This window comes from Protobothrops mucrosquamatus, unplaced genomic scaffold, assembly GCF_001527695.2.
Source record: "Protobothrops mucrosquamatus isolate PMUCROS unplaced genomic scaffold, P.Mucros_1.0 scaffold1, whole genome shotgun sequence".
In the NCBI taxonomy this organism is placed as follows: Eukaryota; Metazoa; Chordata; class Lepidosauria; order Squamata; family Viperidae; genus Protobothrops; species Protobothrops mucrosquamatus.
This window is the reverse complement of record NW_015386388.1, coordinates 3,673,633-3,694,087: the sequence shown is the minus strand read 5'-3', so window position 1 is coordinate 3,694,087 and position 20,455 is coordinate 3,673,633. Positions and strand designations below refer to the sequence as shown.

The window sequence follows — 20,455 nt, the reverse complement described above, 5'->3', positions numbered from 1 at the left end:
TGCAATAAACATCTTGAACCTTTTGGAAAATGCAATGGCTAAGATAGTTCCATTTTCTGATTAAATCCTTGTTGAACTCCCTGTGGAAAGGGAGTTCCCAAAATTTATAGGCAGTTTAATTACCAGACACTTGGTCAATATTGCCCTATCATATTGGAGGAATGCTGTGTTATGGTACGACACTATGATTTATGCCAATGGTGCTCCACCTATGCCTTGCCATAGACATATCAATACATGCAGTTCTTTCCCAATCAGGTGTGTGTTTGTTGGGTTAATTTTGCAAATTTCCCCCCATGATATCATTCTTCTCCAATCTAATGACTTTTAGAGTATTACTACTCCCAGAATTAAGATAATTCTGGAAGCTGCAGTTTCAAAATTCCTGGAGGGTATCAGATTGGAACTTGTAGCTAAAGTCTTACCATTGTGGCTCAGACTATTATCTCTTATGAGAAATCTTCTCCTTTAAATTTCAACCAATATACAGAATGTCTAAATATTTTTAGACGTCTTTAATGTTCAGATTTCCTACTGCCATGATACTATCTTGTCTTGCAATGAGGCCATTTAACTATTATACAGAAGATGCTATTATTGTTTAAGATGAGCTATATAAATAGTAGGTATCATGCTGATGCACACATGCCTTTAGAAAACAATTGGGAATTGTACTACTTTCCACAAGTCACACTTTCATAGTAGGCACTGTCTACTCTAAAGCATGCTTTTGGAAAATGTGTTTATTCTAGTTCAACTGGTCTGTACTAAAAGGGAATCAGAGTGGGCAGATAACAATAAACCACTGGTTTCCCCTGTCTTCAGTGGCATGCATTCCTCTGAACCATACATACAGTACACATTGTTTCACAGTGCCTTCCTTCTCTTACTCAGCAATTGCTCTAGACTCTCCCAGATCTCAGTGAAGTGAGTAACATCCCTTAAGGAAGACCTGATTACAATGTGAGACCTAAATCCAAGTGCAGGAATGCAGCCAAATGTGTGTTGCTTCACAAGGCACATGGCATTTAATGAAACTCTTGAGCAGACAGCATGGAATATATTAAAGTGGGAGTAAGCAACCTATGTTTAGACTACAATTCTTACATTCCCTTGTCATTAGCCAGGATGCTGCAGTTCATGGGAGCTCAGATCAAAAATATCCAGATACCCAGATGTTATTAGATTGGCTACCACATCACTCCACAGAGGATAAAATAGCTCCTCCATTTTCATTTATTTTTTAAAAAGGGAAGTTAGTATTCTCCAGATATGCTGAGTTCAACAATTCCTTCATTAACACATCAGGAAGCCACCAGGTTGAGGAAAGCTGCTTTTAAGACAATGCTATTGCCTAGGGCAGGGATCCCCAACCCCCAGTCCATGGACCAGTACTGCGCTGTGGCATGCCAGCAACCGGTCCACACAAACAAGCAAAGCCCCATCCCCGGGGTGCAGGCAGCACCCAAAACTATGCACCCTCTGGTCTGCAGAAAAATTGCTCTCCATGGAACCGGTGCCTGGTGCCCAAAAGGTTGGGGACCTCTGGCCTAGGGAGAGGGGGAAGCAAGTTTTGCTTGCAAACAAGGAAATAGCTGCTCAGCTTTTGATGAGATACAATTTGAAAATTCCATATAACACAGCTTACTCTTAAAGTAAGTACAGCTCCTGGTTTGTCTTTACATCAGCATTTCTCAACCTCAGCAACTTTAAGATAGTTGAATTTCAGCTCCCAGAATTCTCCAGCCACCATGTTTGGGTGATGTTGATGAAAGCTACTTTAGATTAAGAATAAATCCCTGAAAAGATCATTTTAAATATCACTTTCAGAGTAGCCAAATTAGCATAACACAGCATTTGATTCTATAAACCAGAAATTCATTTCTTCCAGGTGCACTACTACTCCACAATCACTTACTGTTTGATATTGGTCAGGATTATAGACATATGAAGTATAAAACACTTGGATGTTACAATACTGCTACCCAAAAGAGGGATGGATATGCAGATTTCTAGTTATGCTGTTACTTTCATTAACAGCCAGCCTGATGGGATTTGAAATCCAACAAATTCTGGAGGAGTGTATGATGCTCAAACCTGTTTAAGAGTGATAATGGAGATGCATCCCCTCTCCCATTTGAGTACTTTTTTGACAGCATGGATGGCAGCACAAAAGTATTAGATATGTGTGTGAATAGTGATCAAAAATATTATCAGTGATTTTTCAAAACAGGATGATGTTTGCTACTGTAAGGAGGAAAAATTCGGGAGAAAAGATAAAGAACGATTGCACTGGAGAAGGTCCACTCTTATTCTGAAAAAAATATCAGCGAACAAAAATTATTTTTTCATTTCATTACGATCTTTTGTCAACTCTACTTGGCACTCAGTTGTGGTGAAGGGGGACGAGCAGAGCTTCTTATCACACATCACGTTAAAACATCACGTTTTTCATGGATACTCCCTCTTTCCACTACGTTATGCTTAAGCTTCAACAACTCTCCGGCCAAACGGGAGCAAGAAAAATAATAAGCAAAGTCACTGCTTAAGGATGCAGCTTGACGAAAAGCTGCGCAAGCGCAAAAAAAAAAAAAAAGCTGTACGGGGAACTACAACTCCCTGCCACCCTTGCGTTCAAGTCCTGTAACGAAGCCCAGTGCAATGTGCCTGCTATTGCTGCAGCAGCAGTAGAAAGTGTGTCACTGGGACACGAGGCTCTCCCTAGGAGTCACATGGTGGATGTTCCTGAGCCGCGTGCTGGTGTCTGCGCAGCTGCAAGGAGAGAGTGAGCTTTGGCAGATTAACATTTTGCAGGCGAAGAGAGAGGCAGTGGCATAATCGAGCTCCGGCTGGCGTAAGAGAATCTTTGCACGGGCAGCCAAGCTCCAGTTCTTTCCCATCTAAGTGCCGATGCAAATTACGAAGTTTAAAGAAGCAAATCGCCATCATCCCGTGCAAGCATTGTAACATAACTTCGGGCGGGGGGGGGGGGAAAGAAAGAGGAGAGGAAGAGAGCAGTTCTTTGCTTTCCTCCCTCCTCACTAATCGAATCTCAACTTGCATCATCGCTTGATATGAATGACAACTATCAGCTGAACAGAATGGCGACTTTGGATGACAACAACAACGCTCCAGGTAAGCCCCTGCTTTTCATCTATCCGATTCCCACATCGATTTAATTTTCCCGTATTAAAAAAACGACGCTTTAACCCTCCTCATTCGCACATGTACTCTTGATACCTTTTGTGTGGGATAAAGCCCAGTCTCAGAGCTCATCCTCCTTCTCCGATACGTTTGGTTTGTGCAATAGCACCCCAGCTAATCGGAGTCTGTTTTATCAGAATAAACTGGAAGGATAGGAAGGGATCACACCTACCCAAATAGGGTGTTTATTTATGAAGAAGTTGCTTCTGAAGGAGTCTTTCCGAACTGCCATCCCACAGAATATACTTTGGGAAGTGGGAGGAAAGTCCGGAGGAAAATCGCTTAGATTCTCTCTTCTAGCCTGTTCCCATCTCCCGGTCAAAAATCATTAATTTGCCAGACGTGCACTGTGGCTCCCTCTTGGGGATCGGTAGAAAGGGGAGTAAAAATTTAAGTATCAGTTTTAAGGGAGGAGATCAACCTCCTCTTAATGAAAGTGTAGAGCCAAGCACTTGGGTCACTAATAGTCGCAGGCGGTGCCCTCTCTTGTCCTTTGAATTGAGGGGCAGATGGCGAATGAGGGCAGTCCGGAAGAAAAAGGAGCTGTTTTGCTTTCCTATTGCGGCTTACAATTATTTTTCAATGTAATTTCGTCTGAGAGAATCAGGAAATTCGTTATCTCCCTCGATATTCTCCCCGCGCCGCTGTGTCGCTCCCAGGGACCTTCCACCTCCCCCCACCAACGTTTGAAATCGCGTTGCCCCGCTCTGCAATCCCACCCTTCTTTGGGATTCCCCCAGTGTGGGTCTCACGTGTCCTCTGTTCGGACTCAGCCACGTGCAAAGTTTGTTTTCCTCACCGGCTCCGCCCCTACCACCCATTGGCCTATCCCGCCTCAATTACATCTGTAACCGCGCCTATTTTCAAACGTCATCATTCGGGAAGAAACGGTGCCCTGTCTCCTCCCTCCTGGGTGGGCCTTCTGATGGTCTTTGCTCGTGGGTGGAGGAGGAATTGGAACCAATGGAGGATGAGGGGAAGGGCAAAGCGTGAGGGGCGGAGCTGAGACAGAGAGGAGGGCAGGGGAACCATGTGAGAACGGGACACGTTGGGGAGACTCGTCCGACCTGCCAAGCTTATTGGCGCGTCTCCTATTCATTAAACTCAGTGAGGAACGGCGCTAGATCTGTGGGGCATATGAAAATTTTGGTTAAGTCATGAGGCCAGTCCGAATGCCAACTGCGTGAGTGGAACCTGCCTGTTTTCTGCATCTTGGGATGTACCCGAGATAAACTAAAAATTAAGTCATGCGAGCATCTCAACCCTTGAACCTCTTCATTTTATTCTGAGACTACTCTGTCCCTACCACCACCACTAACCGCACAGATGGCAGCCCCTAGCTAACCTTGATTCATTGTATAATCCAGGGGTACCCACCCCTGGTTGTGGACCAATACCGGGCCGCAGCATGCCAACAATTGGGCCGCACAAACAAGCAAAGCCCCATCCGTGGGATGCAGGCAGCACACAAAACCACGTATGCTCCGGTCTGTGGAAAAACCTCTCTCTATGTAACCGGTCCCTGGTGCCCAAAAGGTTGGGGACCTCTGGTATAATCAGCTGCTGTAAAACTGACAAGGAAAGTTTATGAACATAGCTGCAAGTAGCTGAACTTGATGCAAGATATGTTGCATTTGTTTTAAGGTAACTGTCATCACAATACAAGAGAAATAGGGTCATTGAGGGGACTTCCTGAGTTATCCATATTGCTGGATTGTAAATTTCTTTAGCAATGAAACCTACTGGGATTGGGGTTGTCCACACCCCATATAATTGCACTCATTTATATTCAGTATATTCGGGTTTGATTTCTTTCTGAAAGTGGTTTGTATATATGTATATATGTTTAATATTAATCTGTTATAATAAGTGATCAAATTCCCCTTTTCCTGCACATATATTTGTAGTGATGTCTTTATATCCAAAGAGCTCTTATGCAGTTTTATTGCAAGCTTTCCATTGAGTCTAATTCATACTAGTTTGTCCTCATGAAGAGAACAAATTGACAACTTCTACCTTTGTATCCAAGACTAACATGTTGGCACTGCTCCAATATTATCTATAGTCTCCATTTGGGTAGACTAGTGACATATATTACAAGCAGACATGACACACCTTTCCCTTCTTTAGACCCATTTGGAAGTTCTCCAGCTTGATGTGCTCGTAACTTTCAGTGCTGTCTTGTGCCTTCAAGCATTATTTATTCTTTATGACTCACCTGGGATGGTCTGTTTTAATATTCCTGGGAGGGACAGCTGCACATGTGCACAGCTTCCTCCACTGGGATTCCCTGCTCCACCCTTCATGGTGTGATCTGGCAGATTTTCAAACCCTGCTGCTTACCTGTTAAAAAAATAGAGAAGGAAGTGTGTTGTAAAGGAGAGAACAGGAGCGGAGGAGAAAAAAGGCCCTTGATCCTATGATTTGGCAGGAGTTCCCTTAGATTCAAATCAGAGACACGATGATGAAGATGTTTGCCTTAACCAGCCAAGGGAGTTTTGGCTGCTTTCCAGGTCTCTGCAACCTGGCAGTTCTTAATTCAACTAGACACTTAACTGAAACTATCTTCATCTTGTTTGTCCTTGATAACATTCCTGGTCATTATGCTTAAATTCAGAGATTGTCAAAAGTTTCAGATTAATACTGGGCTGCATGGCATTTGGAGCAGTCTAAACCAGGAATAGTGAAGTTGCTTTTGGGATGTTTGTTGTCTTTAAAGTTACTGAGAATTTCCTTTGGCTGCAGTAATTGGTGCTTTTTTTAAACAACAACAACAGAATTGGAAGGGACCTTGGAGGTCATCTAGTCCAACCCCCTGCTCAGGCAGGAAACCCTATACCATTTCAGACAAATGGCTGTCCAGTCTCTTCTTAAAAACTTCCAGTGTTGGAGCATTCACAGCTTCTGGAGGCAGGTTGTTCCACTGATAAATTGTTCCAACTGTCAGGAAATTTCTCCTTAGTTCTAGTTTGCTTCTCTCTTTGGTTAGTTTCCATCTGTTGCTTCTTGTTTTGCCTTCAGGTGCTTTGGAGAATAGCTTGACTCCCTCTTCTTTGTGGCAGCCCCTGAGATATTGGAACACTGCTATCGTGTCACCCCTAGTCCTTCTCTTCATTAAACTAGACATACCCAATTCCAGCAACCATTCCTTATATGTTTTAGCCTCCAGTCTCCAGTTTCTGATAAGGAATGTCATTCATAAGCCCCCCCCCCCCCCCCCCCCGTTTTGCAGCCTTCTGATATCAGTTGACACTTAGATTGCCATTTTTATTTTCTGCAGCTGCAAAAGGAAAAAAAGTCCTCTCATTTCCCCACTTACTCTCATTGAAACCTCATTTCTGCAGAACCAATGGCAAATTAGTGGATAAGCAGGTTGCCTCTGCCTCATTAAATATGGAGAAAAAGTCCCTTATAATGTAAGAGGTAGAAATGAATGAAAGGAGTCCCATTTGTGGAGCCCCTATTCTGATCTTCCTTGTTGTCTAAGAAGGTTAAGATCTAGATTAGAAGTTACAATTTCAACAGGATCAGGAAGCCAGTTTCCAGGTGCATTGAGAGTTAGAGGATACTTACTAGGATTTTTTTTTTACCTAATTGGTATTTGGGAGCATAAGGGAATGTCTCCTCTGTGTGTGTGTGTGTGTGTGTGTGTGTGTATAGGAATGCCTGAAATGAGTTTATATTATCCATAACACTAGAATTGGAGAGGGGGTGGTGGTGGATGTTTCAGATACAAGAAATTCAGTAATGCAGGCAGTACAGCAAATAAAAAAATAGATGCAACTTCTAAAATATGCCTAGGCATATTTATTTATTTATTTATTTAGGCAGTAAAGTACTACAGAGATTTTTTTTTCTGAAGAAGGATTCTTCACTAGTCCCAGTTTTGGATGGAAAATATTTTGTGGGGGCAGTTGGGGGGAAAGTATCTTTCATTATGATAATAAAAGAGTAGTACAAGGGTAGAAGACCTTAGCTAGGAGGTCTTGTCTTGCTTAAGGCTGGTGACTTCTTAACCTTTTTTGATGATATAGAGCAGCCAAACATAGGTAGCAAGTTCTAGCAGTTCAGCCTTCTCAAATGGGATGCATTTCAGGTATGTTGGGACTGCAGACCCAGAAATCCCTGCCAAGACCTCAGTTTGGGAAAGGCTAAATTAATTCATGCCCTTCCTCTTCCCTGTTGGCAAAGGAGAATGCCTTTGGATTGCCAGCCATAACTGCTATTGTTTCAGTTTCTCCTAAGCAAGTAGTCCCAGCTCTTGGGCTGCACCTTAATAACTGAGCTGGCAGAGATAAAACTTGGCAGTCCCAGTTAAGACTGCCTTGTTGTCAAAAGCCTACCTGGGCACCGAATGTGCTTCTCCAATGTGATCTTGTTTATAATCCTTCGGGCATGGATAATTTTGTTTTTGTTGCTCCAATATTCCTTGGCAGTAATACTTGCCTCCTGGCAAGTAGCCCAGTTCTGAAACCTTGAGTCTTTTTTTAATCACCAAGTTCCTAATTTAATTGGTCTTTTGGATGTGATGGATTTTTTAAAAGAAATAATTATTTTGGCTTCCACCTGTTTTTCAGTGAAATTTTGGCTGCCTGATTCACTGCTATAAATTGTTTGCTTCATCCTTTTCCATATCCCACCCCACCCCCATTTGCAGCTTACTATATAGGTCAACATCTGAAAGTAGAAAGAATTGGATTGCAAAATAAATAATTTTGGTGAGATGAGTTCAGAGTTTGCAGCTAGGAAATAAATTTTATAAAGTTTTATCCAGATGTGTTTGGGAAGAAAAGTCTGCCATACTGGGCTGCTTTGTTTTCCTGCTCTTAGTTTATTTACAGTAGTGCTGTTGTAATCCATCCTGGTCCAGTTTCTAGTACATGGACACTGTGTTCCCATTCACTGTTCTGCCACATCTTATGCAAGTTGATTGTCCATATTGTAAACTGATTCACTAATTGCCACTAATTGGGTATATGATGATACACACAAATAGTATGATATGAGAGGCATATAGGAAGGAAATAAATTTTGTAGTTGCAGATGATGAGAGTTGACATACCTTTCTTAAAGTAAATGTCTATGGAGATTCTCAGTCATCCAAGTCCTGGTTGTCTCAAAGGTGCTTTTTGAAGAGGCAACTGGACTTTCTTGTTTTTCTTTCCTTCCATTCCCCACCATCCAGTCAGAGCTGAGATGAGAAGGGAAATGTCTTCAAAGAAAAATAAGTCCAGTTGCCTTTTGAAAAAGCACCTTTGGGACTTTTTAAAAGTATAATGCTAGCTAGAGATGATTACCCTTGATAACCAAAAATGCTTCTGTATTTCAGGATGAATGCTTGAAACAGAGTTGATTCAGTAGATAAGAAGCAAGGAAAAACTCTCATAGAAATTTAAAGTTTGGAAGGTACCTAGAGGCCATCTAATCTAAATGCCTGTCTACTACAACAATCTTACTAAAAGCATCCTTGAATGGTGGGCACGTCAGTCCTCCAGACATTTGTTCATCTGGCTGAGATGGAATGTAAAGTATTCTCATGGAATTCTTGCCTTACGTATATGACTCAATAGATCTAGATTGCTAGCTGTATATGAAATAGGGAAGCAATTTAATCCCAAGCCAGTCCTCTGATGTATGTGGGAGGCTTTGTATTATTACCCTTAGCAGCTTGCTAAGTCTTCAGCTATTTGTTCACTAAGCATTTCTTGAACCACATTGCCTCTCTGCTAGTATAATAAATGAAATATTTTCTTTTCTCAGTTACATTCAGAAATGTACAATGTTCTTTTTTTAGTAGTGTTTTTCTAAGATAAAGTTCAGCATTTGGCAAAGTGTTTCTGTCTCTTCTCTTTCTCCTTTCCTTTTTCTTCTGCATTTCTAAAACCTGTTTCTTTGGTCACTCTTCCCTAATCTGAACTTTCCCAATGTGCAAGAATGGCCCTTCCCAGAATTCCCAGCCTGAATGGCTAGAGGTATTTTGGGAAATGCAGTCCTGACACATTTGGAAGTGCCAGGTGAGGAAAGGCTGTCTTATTCTGGAAGCCTACAAGACTTCTGTTTTTAAAACACAGTTACAATCATCTTAAATGAAAGTCCTCTTGAAAGGGTTTTATTTATTGGATATATGCCCTTTAAAATGTATGGACTTAAACTCCCAGAATTCCCCAGCCAGCATGTTGGGGGACTTTGGGTAACATTCAAGGGCCAGTTCTAAGGCAGGGCTTTTCAACCAGTGGTACGGGTACCACCTGTGGTACATTGGCACCTGCCAGGTGGTATGCGACCATCCTAGAAAAGTGGTAGCGGGGGAGGGGAATGAGCTGAACCGGTGGCAGCACGCAGCACCGCACAAGCCTGAGCGAGAGATGGCTGGAGCTGCAGGGCTGTCAGGGCTCAGCAGAAGCGCCAGGATCAGTGCCGCTTTCCAGCTGATCGGCGCTTCTTCGGGGCTGTCAGGGCTCAGTGGAAGCACCAGGATCAGCGCCAGGCTCCAGCTGGAGCTCGACGCTGATCCTGGTGCTTCTGCTGAGCCCTGAAGAAGCACCAATCAGTTGGAATGTTGCAGCATCTCCAGGGTCTTGTGATTTACATTCAGATGCTTGGCAACTGATTCATATTTATGACGGTCACAGTGTCCCAGGGTCATGTGAAGTGACCAAAACCTGCTGCAAGCACCCAGCAGACGGGGGGAATAAAAACCAAACACCCCCCACCCCACCCCTGCTGCCAATCCTCAACGGAAATGCTCACAACAATGAAAACCTTGGACAGGAGGAAGAGCACCGCCGGGCGCTGTCTTGCTCGGCTGTGGCTTGGGGGGCACTTTTTTCAGTGCCATTGTAACTTATAACAGTCACTAAGTGAACTGTTGTAAGTCGAGGACTACCTGTACTTTATCACTTTTTTCCTTTTTTGGGGGGGGTCATCAAGCTTTTGACACCTTGCTAGGCGACTGGTGGTACTCGGATGTTGCCATATCCTAAAAGTGGTACAATGGGTGAAAAGGTTGAAAAGCCCTGTTCTAAGGTGTTTAGAATTTTTAAGATCAATATCAGTACTTGAAATATGTGGTATGGTGGTGCAGTGGTTAGAATGCAGCATTGCAGGCTGACTCTGCCCACTGCCAGGAATTCAATCCTGATTGGCTCAAGTTTGACTCAGCCTTCCATCCTTCTGAGGTTGGTAAAATGAGGACCCAGATTGTTGGGGGCAAATATGCAGCAGTGTCAAACTGCCGGCCTGCAGGCCGGACGTGTCATGTGGAAGCCATGCCCACCCCATTGCTGGCAATGGCAAAACTCTCCCGATACATTGCGTGACGTCACGTGACATCGTGAGTTTGACATGTCTGGCCTTTAGAGAGTACTATAAAGCACCATGAAGCAGTATAGAAGTTCTATTACTATTGCTATTGAAATATGCCCACTAGAAGTATGTCAGGAGTATCACACAGGATCTGTTTCTTGTAACAGTATTCAGGTGCAGCATTTTGAGTCAGCATAGTTTTTGGAGCTTAGCAAGGAGAGGACATGTTGTAGTAGTCAAGGAGATATTGCAAAGGTGTGTAAAGTGCCAAGATTCTCTTCTTCACTGCACTGTTGATGAATCCAGTGGCAGCTGAGTATCAAACCTGTTCATTCAGTGGGAGAGCAACTGTATCTAAAACAGAACTCCAATTCACTGGTCCCTTTTTATGTCTGTCAACATCTTGGTTTTGTTGGATTTAATTTCAGTTTGTTTTCCTTAACCCACCACATGCTGTCTAGCATATGATGAGTTTCTTCTTTAAAAGATTTATGGTAACTTTTTGAGGTGAAGCAGTTGGAATTACATACTGTATTTTTTGGATTATTCTGTTCCACCGTTGACAGATTTACTCTGGAGGGTGAGAGATTACTATCTGTTGGCAATCCCATGTATCCTTAACTATGGGGTCAGGGTATAACCTCAGGTTCGGCTCCAAAAGATTTTTTGGCATATTGATGACCCTGGGATTAGTCTTCATAGCCCCAATTTTATATAGAATATCATAACAAGCAGCTGTTTTGAGGTGTGTCATATGGGGCCACATTCATACATGGATGCAATTCTAAGGATCTTTTGGTGATAGAACCCAGGTACTGTATAGCCCTCAGAATGCATGATCTAGATTATTATGATCAGTTGGAATTTATGAGCAGGGGATAGCAAGTAACTGATCCTGGGTACACTTTAAAAAAGAAGACTGAATCTATTTTAATTATGGGATGGAATACCACTAGAAAATCCCAGGGCTGTATACAAGGCTGAGAAATAGAAGAGATTGTGACAAACCATTTTTGTATTATTCTCAAAAGAACTATGTGAATATGTCAGAGTAGCTGCCAGCAGTCAAGCTTGATTCAATGGAATGTTTGCCATTTTGTTTATCTGAGAGAAAGGCTGCTCCAATATTTTAGTTTATTTTTGTCCGATATGAGCTCTACAGCTTCATGTTGTCAGGGGGATTACTTGCAACAGTGAAATCTAAAAATCTATCCTATTTCTAAGATGGTTAACAGTTTGTCAATCTTCACCTAGATGGCATATTAAAGACATCCAGTTACCTGACAGAAACAATCAATTGGGAGACTATGCAAGTGCTTTAGGGTAAGAGACTATCAGAATTTTTTTCTTTTTCTTTATGCAGGTGGTGTGATCAGTTACATTGGTTCAAATGGATCTTCCCCAAGTCGCACCAGTCCCATTTCTTTGTGTGGCAATGACAGTTTGAATGGCAGTTGCCAACTGTCGTCCCATCCAGCGTTTCCCAATTACTTCCCACCTTCGCCCACTGGATCTCTGGTGCAAGATTCTGGACGTCTCTACGGGGGTGGTTCGGCTGGACTTTGTGATGATGCCTCCCCATCGTCGTCTTCCTCCTCTTCCTACAGCTCTGGAGGTTCTCCAGTGGGACTCCAAGTGACCTTGGATGATGGGAGGCATGTCTCCCCTATCAAAAGCACCAGCAGCAGCATCACGAGTGAGTGATGAGCTGGAAAGCTGCGCTTTGGGGGATGGGATCTGATTGAGAATGCTGAGGTGAGCATGGATTTGGGAGTGAGTGTTGAGATGACCACATCTCACAGGGTAGTTGTGGGCTCACAGTTCCATCAACTACCGACTCTTTTGGCAGACTGGGATTCAGGTACTTCAGTTTGTCAGTGTTGCCTTTCTGACAACATTGATTCCAGCTGTGTTCCTCAAAACCAGCTATGTGCATCCAATGCTTTGAAAGCTCACCAATATTGAAGAGGCTGAAGCTGTAGCATTGTGAATCCAGTCTTCACACAAAGAATCTCATAGTCTTTGTCTCTCTCCTTCAGAACTCAATGGGATGGTCCTTCTATGTAAAGTTTGTGGTGATGTTGCTTCCGGCTTCCATTATGGCGTCCATGCCTGTGAAGGCTGCAAGGTAAAGTTTTTGATGTATATACAACAGAAACATGTTGGACTTCAAAATTCACCTGGCTTAAGATTGTGAGAAGGGGGTTACCTCAACATACTCAAGACTTTCCAATACTTTGAACAAGGAGAAAATATCTCTTTTCACATAAATGAATCTATGAGAATATCCTCTTTACAAGCCTTTGATTAGAGACTGAGACTTGCTTGTGGGCATAGTAGCACTTTTGAGCCTATTGTGCTGTAGAGATCGGGTCTATGTATTGCTCTTAGTGACATCAAACATTTATAGTGTGATTTGATTACTTATCTGCTCTTCTGATAGCTCTGTCTCTGAGTTAACTGCTTGAGACTCCCCATCCAAATGCAATGGTACTTAATAGTGCCATTCCAGCTGTATTATTTGGGGATAATGAAAATTATCAGCATTTCTAGATGGTATAGCTGCAAGAATGCCTTGGATGCTGACATGCAGCTAAGCAGGGTATAAGATTCCTCTGCAGTCAATTCTGCTTCAGCTATAAAAATATTTTAATACAAAGGCAATACAATGCACTGTTTTTAGAGATTCTTACTTGCAATTACTATGGAGAAAATATTTTTGTGTCAGACTATATGTAGGTAAATAGCAAATGTAGTTTTTTTCTCCTCTCAGATTTGCGCTATAGACTAGTGTTTCTGAACCTTAGCAACTTTAAGACTTTATTAAGCAACTTTCATTTTCAGCTTTCAATTTTCAGTTCCAATTTTCACCTTTCAATCAACATGGAGAATTTTGGGAGTTGAAATCCACCAGTCTTAAAGTTGCCATTGTTGAGATTGCTCTAGACATTTATAAGCTATTGAGGTTCCTACCCTCTTTTCCTAGGGCCAAACGTGTAACAGAATTGTTGCATGAAAAAAAAAATCCTCTTGAGAACATTTACACCAAAAGCACTTGCAGTTATATTTTGCTTCACAATCCCTGGTTAAAAATGCCTGTGTCTCACAACTGCAGGGTTTCTTTCGGCGCAGCATTCAGCAGAACATCCAATACAAAAAGTGCCTGAAAAACGAGACTTGCAGCATTGTCCGCATCAACCGGAATCGTTGCCAGCAGTGTCGCTTTAAGAAGTGTCTGAGGGTTGGCATGTCTCGTGATGGTGAGTTCCTGTGGCAGGAAATTAGAGTTCTCAGGAAGAGCAACAGTCCAGCCTTGTTTAAACCTTTTGGTGGGCTCTCTGGGTGATCTCCAAAGATACGATATTTACCTAAAGGGTAAATCATATACACTACAGTACAGAAGTTTTGGGTTGTGTTGCAACTGTAATTTTTCTGATCTACTCTTTGGGGCAGGTGTTCTTGACCCTGGAGAGCTCCTAAAAGGTCTTAATTAAAAAAAGTCTGAAGTTGGAAATGGCAAGAGATGGTGGGGAGAGAGGAGTGACAGAGTTGCTGTCTTTCTCCACTGGTGATGTACCTCCTGGAGATATTAGGATCAGGCTCTTGCATGGTGCACTTGGGCAGCATTGTTGAAGGGCTTGGGAAAGGTTATGTGGGGGTTGGGTTTTTTTTGGAGAGAACAAATATTTCAGTCTTGTGGAATTTCTTTGCTTGCTGGCATAGATTGTTCTCTAAAAGGACTAAGCACGGTTAGACCTGGTTAGTACTTGGATGGGAGGAAATCTCAGAAACGCATGTTGGAAAAATAAAATGGAAGCAATGGCAAACTACTTTGTATTGTTGCAATGATGAGAATGTATGCCACCTAACTCTAAACAATTTGATACGTGTAAAACCCCCAGATTTCCACTGATTAATTTATCCTGCTATTGTTTTATTTGTCACCAAAAGGGAAGGCATGTGTAGGCGCATAGGCTCTTTCCTGAATTCATCAATAGAAAGTCTTTGAAGATGACGTTTATCCCATTCCTGCTTCACTTCCTGGGCTTTTTGGAAGAGTTTTTGCTTCTAAGAAAAGCCATGGATTAGATTGCAGTGTTTAAATACCCACGTTGATCCTTGGATTCCACAGGAATATTTAATGTATTATCTTTTTTCTGTGTCCTGTGCAGCTGTACGATTTGGGCGCATCCCCAAGCGTGAGAAGCAAAGGATGCTGGCTGAGATGCAGAGTGCAATGAACATGGCTAATAACCAACTGAGCGCACAGTGCCTCCCTGAGAATCTGCCCACAGGACATCCACAGTCCAGTACTCTCTTGCTGGGCCATCAGCCTCAACTGGCACCTTCTTCCCCACCTTCCCGTGTAGCCTCCCCACCCCACACATTTCCTTGCTTCTCCCAGTTTTCTCAGCAGTTGACACCTCCACGATCCCCAAGCCCTGGAGATGTCATGGAGGATGTCATCGCACAAGTGGCTAAAGCCCACAAAGAGATTTTTGTTTATGCCCATGACAAACTGGCCACGGGGCCCCACCCACCCACAGGGAGTAACAGTTCTCCTAGTTGGGACAACAACTGGTTGATCAATGGCTATCACACCAGTGGGCTGCATCTTCAAAATGACAACTGGAACACTGGCTCTGCCTCTAGCCCTGCTTGTCACCAGAATATCAATGGACATAGGTTTTGTCTCTCTGGGGAAACAGACCTCTCCCTTAGGCAAGGCGAAACCAGAGTCTTGGTAAGTGTTACATTGCCATGGACCTTCTCATTTGCCTTTCAAATTCAGTTGTTGCTAAATTGTTTTTCGGCTGCTGCTGGTTGGGTTTGTGGCCGGAAAATCAAGTACTTCCCTGGGATGGGAATGAAATTCAAATCAAGAAAGTTATGTTCATCTTAGCTATTTGGTTAATTATTCACCATGTGATTGGGGTGTATTTTTATCTTCACTATTTTTATGTTCTGGATGCTTATTGTTTATTAAAATTAGGTTAGTTGTTCTGCTGGTGCCTTAAGAGAAGTTGCTGCTTATTTACCTTATTCATCTAAGGAAGAGGGTTTATTTTCGCTGTCTTTAAAGTTTGTTCTGCAGATGCAGATTTTCTTTTTATTTCATAAACTATCATGGATCCTTCAGCAAACGATAGCTGGAATATTTTTCTTAGAATAATAAATAATGCCCATCCATTTGGAGTAGTGTTCAATAACCTTTCAGAGCCTTTTGACCTCTGTCTGAGTGAAGGTCAGAGAATTTGCCCCATTAAAAACTGATTGGGGTGTGCAATCCGAGGTTGCCATTATATAAGAGGTATCTGCCCAAAATAATGGCAGGAGATGGATCATGCTGTTCAACTATATGCATGTAATGGAAGGAATGTGTGCATTGTAAATTCTCAGTATTTCACTGTGGTTGCACTGTAATCACTATGTGAAAGCTCAGTTTTCATGATTTTTTTTAAAAAAAATATGAGCAATAAGAAAATCAAAGTTTGCTAAAATTTTATTTTAAGAATGTACATCACAATTAGCAGGTAAGAAAACTTTTTTTCTTAGAGCTATGGAAAAAAATTATGCACACAGCCAGAAATGGTGCTTAGCAGTTTGTTTTTTTTTGCAGGCTTACCTATTTCCAACCACTTTAATCCATACCCTAGTTTGTCCTTACATGACTATTTCCCCTCCTAACAGGCGTGCCCAATGAATTATCATCCTCATGGTTACAGTGGCCGCACAGTTCAGGAGATTTGGGAGGATTTCTCACTGAGTTTTGTGTCAGCTGTACGAGAAGTTGTGGAATTTGCTAAACACATTCCGGGATTTCGGGAGCTGTCACAACATGACCAAGTCTCACTGCTCAAAGCTGGCACATTTGAGGTAGGAAAATTTCCACCTACAGTTTAAGATCCTCCTTAGTCACAAGCTATTGATATTCTGTGCTGGAAATACTTCTTCCCAGAAACCTACTTCGTATTTGTAAATAGTGCAGAGCAAACACAGAGCAGCAAGGTTGTTTTTAAATCCCATCACAAATTTCCATCTTTTTTTCTTTTAGTACCAAGAAAGCATTAGAAAGACATTGTGTGTTGACTTCTCTCTCAAATATAAACTAATTAGAAATAATTAAAAGATTGTTGTCAGAATGGTCTGCTTCTAGGAGACTGTAACCTAGTCACACCCAGAGCAAAATAAGTGCTTTGAAAACCAGGAAAAGAATTTGGCTGAAATTCTGACACATCGTTTTTGAGATCTTTGAAAAACAACCACCTTGTGATTTGATCCTTAGTATGTTGCAGCCTAACTTGAGGGATGATCGACATCATTTTTGCAAATTAATAGTGGAGAAAAGGATTAGGGCTAATCTTTGCCAACATGTCTGTAAGATATGGGATTATGTGTTTGGGCAATCTCAGCATCATCAAAAATTGTCCTTTTGTATCTTCATTACATTTAATGTATACTTAAAATGAGTGCCATTTGTGGCGCATCACAACCTTTGCATTTCCTATGGATACTACTGATCCTGATGTTACTATGCAGATGTTTTCCAATGTTAAGACATATTTATTGATATAAAGTCAAATTTTTATGACTTCAAAATAAAATTTAAGTCAACAGTTTGTAAAAATGTGCCAGGTATGTTTTACTGGAAATGTGGACATCTGTATACATAGTAGTGGAGAAAGCTAAAGATAAAGATAACTTCATGTTTTAGCCCATGGGATTGCCATATCTCTCAAGCTTATGCTATGATAGATAGATGAGAGTTTGCATTATATTCTTAAACTCATTGGCTTTGGAAGCATCTTGGAAGATTCTTGGCAGGAAACTCAAGTATTGTAAAATAGTGAGTTACATCCTAAAACTTGTATTCATGGAAAACTCAAGATGATTGTGAAGTAAGCTGTGTGTGTAAGCTTCATTTTTCTTCTTAAGTAGGCATATTGATGGGCTTTTTATAGCAGTGAAAGACATCAAGAGAATGTGATACAATAGATTCTTCATTTTGAGTCTGAACGTTGCCGTGGCATGAAAGGCACAAATTGCAATAATTATAATTACCCTTCCTAAATTGTAATTATAATCTCAAAATGTGGAAATGTTTCTGATGTCATTTTGGTGTTTGTTTTTTAAAAAAATTAAAAAGCACTTGACAAGTGTTTGTGGGAGCATACTTATATTCTGAAAATTCTTTATCTTTTCTCTCCAACCCCAGGTGCTAATGGTTCGGTTCGCCTCCCTTTTCAATGTCAAGGAGCAGACTATAACATTCACGAGTCACACAAAGTACAACCTTGAAGAGTTGTGGGGGATGGGCATGGATGACTTGTTAACATCCATGTTTGAGTTCAGTGAGAAGCTTAGTGCCTTGCAACTATCTGAAGAAGAACTGGGCCTCTTCACAGCAGTGGTGCTGATCTCTGCAGGCAAGTATCCCTTGATCCCAGTCCCAATATACAGACTTTCTAATTGTATCCTTTGCCCAGCGTAGCCTGTTCACATTTGTTTGCTGTCCCTGCCATACCTTGCCAGATTTCTTCACTATCCAAATGTAGCCCCCAGCTCCCTCACACAAATATTTTCTTTTAGTCCTTACCCTCCAAATACTAGAAACCTTGTAGGTGTATTCCTCTTTGATCCCATAACCTCTCCCTTCAACAGTATATTTTAGTGGTTTATGTCCTTGGGGACAAGACCTTTGTTTGTTGTGAAGTAAGATGCATGGTCATGGTTCTTTAGAAATCATAACCATGTTTCAAGGATTGTGATTTGCAGATCATCTCTGGCATGATTTTCTCTTACAATTGGGCATTCTTGTGACCTGAAGGGAGGCTAGACATTTCTGATAACTGCAGTCTGGACTCTGGTTTTATGTACTTCCTTTACAGCCTTGCTCCACAGTACTTATTGTCGATCCCTCTCTATGTAGATCGCTCAGGCATTGAGAACCCAGCATCAGTGGAGCAGCTACAGGAAACACTGATCCGGGCGCTGCGAGCCCTCATCCTCAAGAATCACCCCCAGGAAACATCCCGCTTTACTAAACTGCTCTTGAAACTGCCTGATTTACGCACCCTCAACATGCACTCTGAAAAGCTGCTCTCCTTCCGCATTGATGCTCAGTAGAAGATAGCGCAGGCAGAAATACTGCGAGTCCAGGCTCCTGACCAATTATCCTTGCTTTATTGCACTAACCAGACTATTTTGGGCCTGGATATAGCTATTTATGTGGGGGTAGCAGCTGCTCCTCCTGCCTGCTCAGAAATAAACAGCACAACCGCCTTTGTAAATACATCTGTGTATATTGGAACTGTGTGAAGAGAATATCCCTCTTCCTGGCTATGGTGCCAATTTCAGGAGAAAAATATAATGAAAGCAAACTGTCTGGATGGTTGTCTTCCTCTTTTTGTTCATTTCTTGCTCTCCTAAGTTGAAACTATGGTGGGGATTGGGATCAAGTGTGGCATGATCCTTTGGCTGCTACCAGAAGGAAAACAAGTCTTAGATATAGGCAGGTAACTGGAGCCCCATTTGTTTTTTCTAGGAAGGGTGATGTGGCATGAAGTCCTGTAAAAACCACTAGGTGAACAGGCTCACCTGCCTTATTGTTTCCTTAAAATGTTCCATCTTTTAAGTTTTCCTTTCTGGTGTAGGAGACCTATGAAACCCTTTGTGATAGATGCCACTTCCAGGCAAACTAATTTTGAAATAATACCCCGTTAGTAGGAATGCAAGAGAACTAAACCACCTTCTTTGAAATACTCCTGTCTAGCAAAAAGAAAAAGAAAAAAGGAATAAACCATCATCCATCCTCAGATTAAATTGAAATAAAATGAGGCAATGATGGCAGTTGGCCTCTTTTTCCACATCCTGAATTCTTGGTGAACTTTCTGTGTGTAGTGGAACTGAGGTTGTACTCGTTAAGGGAAGCTTGATGGGTAAAATGATAGAACAACTGTAGAACAATTTCAGCCCAACCCTGTACTCAGTTTTGGCAGTTAAAAGAAAGGATGTTATACCAGCCACCATTTACCAGAAATGAGACACCAAAAGTCAGTTGGGGCTGTGAGGTTTTTTTTGTCTTTGTTTAAGGGTAGGTTTGTTTGTTTTTTAATCATATATTTATTACATAAATATATAGTAAAATAGACCAGCAACAATTACCATAAAAATATCTTTCTTTAAATCCTGACCAAAAACACAAAAAGGGTTATTTTTTTCCCCTGCCCCAGACTTTTCAGGGTTATTTTTTTTTTTCAAAATCGCACGTCACAGACAAATTGTGATTGTCGTTATTTTTTTTACATCAGCAGCTTCCTGCTTCCCAGATGCAAAAAAGGAAAAGGAAAGGAAAGAAAAACAGAAACAGAAAAAAGAAAAGACAGTAAGGGAGAAGGGGGGAAAGCTGGTTTTTCTTTCCCTCTGAACTCTTCCCCCCAACCCCAACCTCCCCCCCTTCAGAAAACCCCATCTCCCAAATGTACATTCACTAACTCCCTGCTCACAGTTTCTTTCCCTGCTCTGGACTGCGAGGGAAAAACCACGATGCATAGTATATTGGGGTTTAAGTATAAAGTTAAGTACAAAGTTGTCTCCTTATTGGAAACTCCTTTCTATTCTCCCATAATCTTTGATGATAATCTGGATCCAAAATTAAAAAAAAACAAAACCTTTCAGAAAGAAAGACTGGCTGGGGGGGGTGTTAAGAAGATAGTGGGATATCATTTATAGGACTGCATGAGGTATGTGTTGGCAAAGAAATACTGAGAGGAGGTATGGGAATAATAATCAGTGTCTCTCTCCATGAACAAATCTATAATGTGAAAAAAAAAATCTACTTCTTACCCACAAATTTTCATAGTCATTAAGTGCCCCGCATGGATGGAGGAAGAAACTTAGGGGCATTGTGTCCTGAGAAGCAACACCTTTTACTACAGATTGCAAA

The 20,455-nt window shown here is 41.7% G+C and overlaps 1 protein-coding gene across 1 annotated transcript; it reads left to right on the top strand.

The window, feature by feature from the left end:
- The first annotated feature begins 3,007 nt into the window (after positions 1-3,007).
- Positions 3,008-19,533, top strand: NR1D1 (nuclear receptor subfamily 1 group D member 1). Its single transcript, XM_015832268.2, has 8 exons — positions 3,008-3,135; positions 11,873-12,205; positions 12,549-12,637; positions 13,625-13,769; positions 14,682-15,253; positions 16,201-16,386; positions 17,726-17,936; positions 18,440-19,533. The coding sequence occupies exons 1-8, from the start codon at positions 3,075-3,077 to the stop codon at positions 18,634-18,636; spliced, it is 1,794 nt and encodes a 597-aa protein (XP_015687754.1). The 5' UTR covers positions 3,008-3,074; the 3' UTR covers positions 18,637-19,533.
- The last annotated feature ends 922 nt before the right edge of the window (positions 19,534-20,455 follow it).

What these genes read in the sequence shown, in the direction of transcription:
- NR1D1 (XM_015832268.2), top strand. Translation starts at nt 3,075, where the DNA reads ATGAATGACAACTATCAGCTGAACAGAATGGCGACTTTGGATGACAAC. An exon ending in CACCAGCAGCAGCATCACGA is followed by an intron (nt 12,206 to 12,548) that starts GTGAGTGATGAG and finishes TCTCTCCTTCAG; the next exon opens with AACTCAATGGGATGGTCCTT. An exon ending in TCAAAGCTGGCACATTTGAG is followed by an intron (nt 16,387 to 17,725) that starts GTAGGAAAATTT and finishes CTCCAACCCCAG; the next exon opens with GTGCTAATGGTTCGGTTCGC.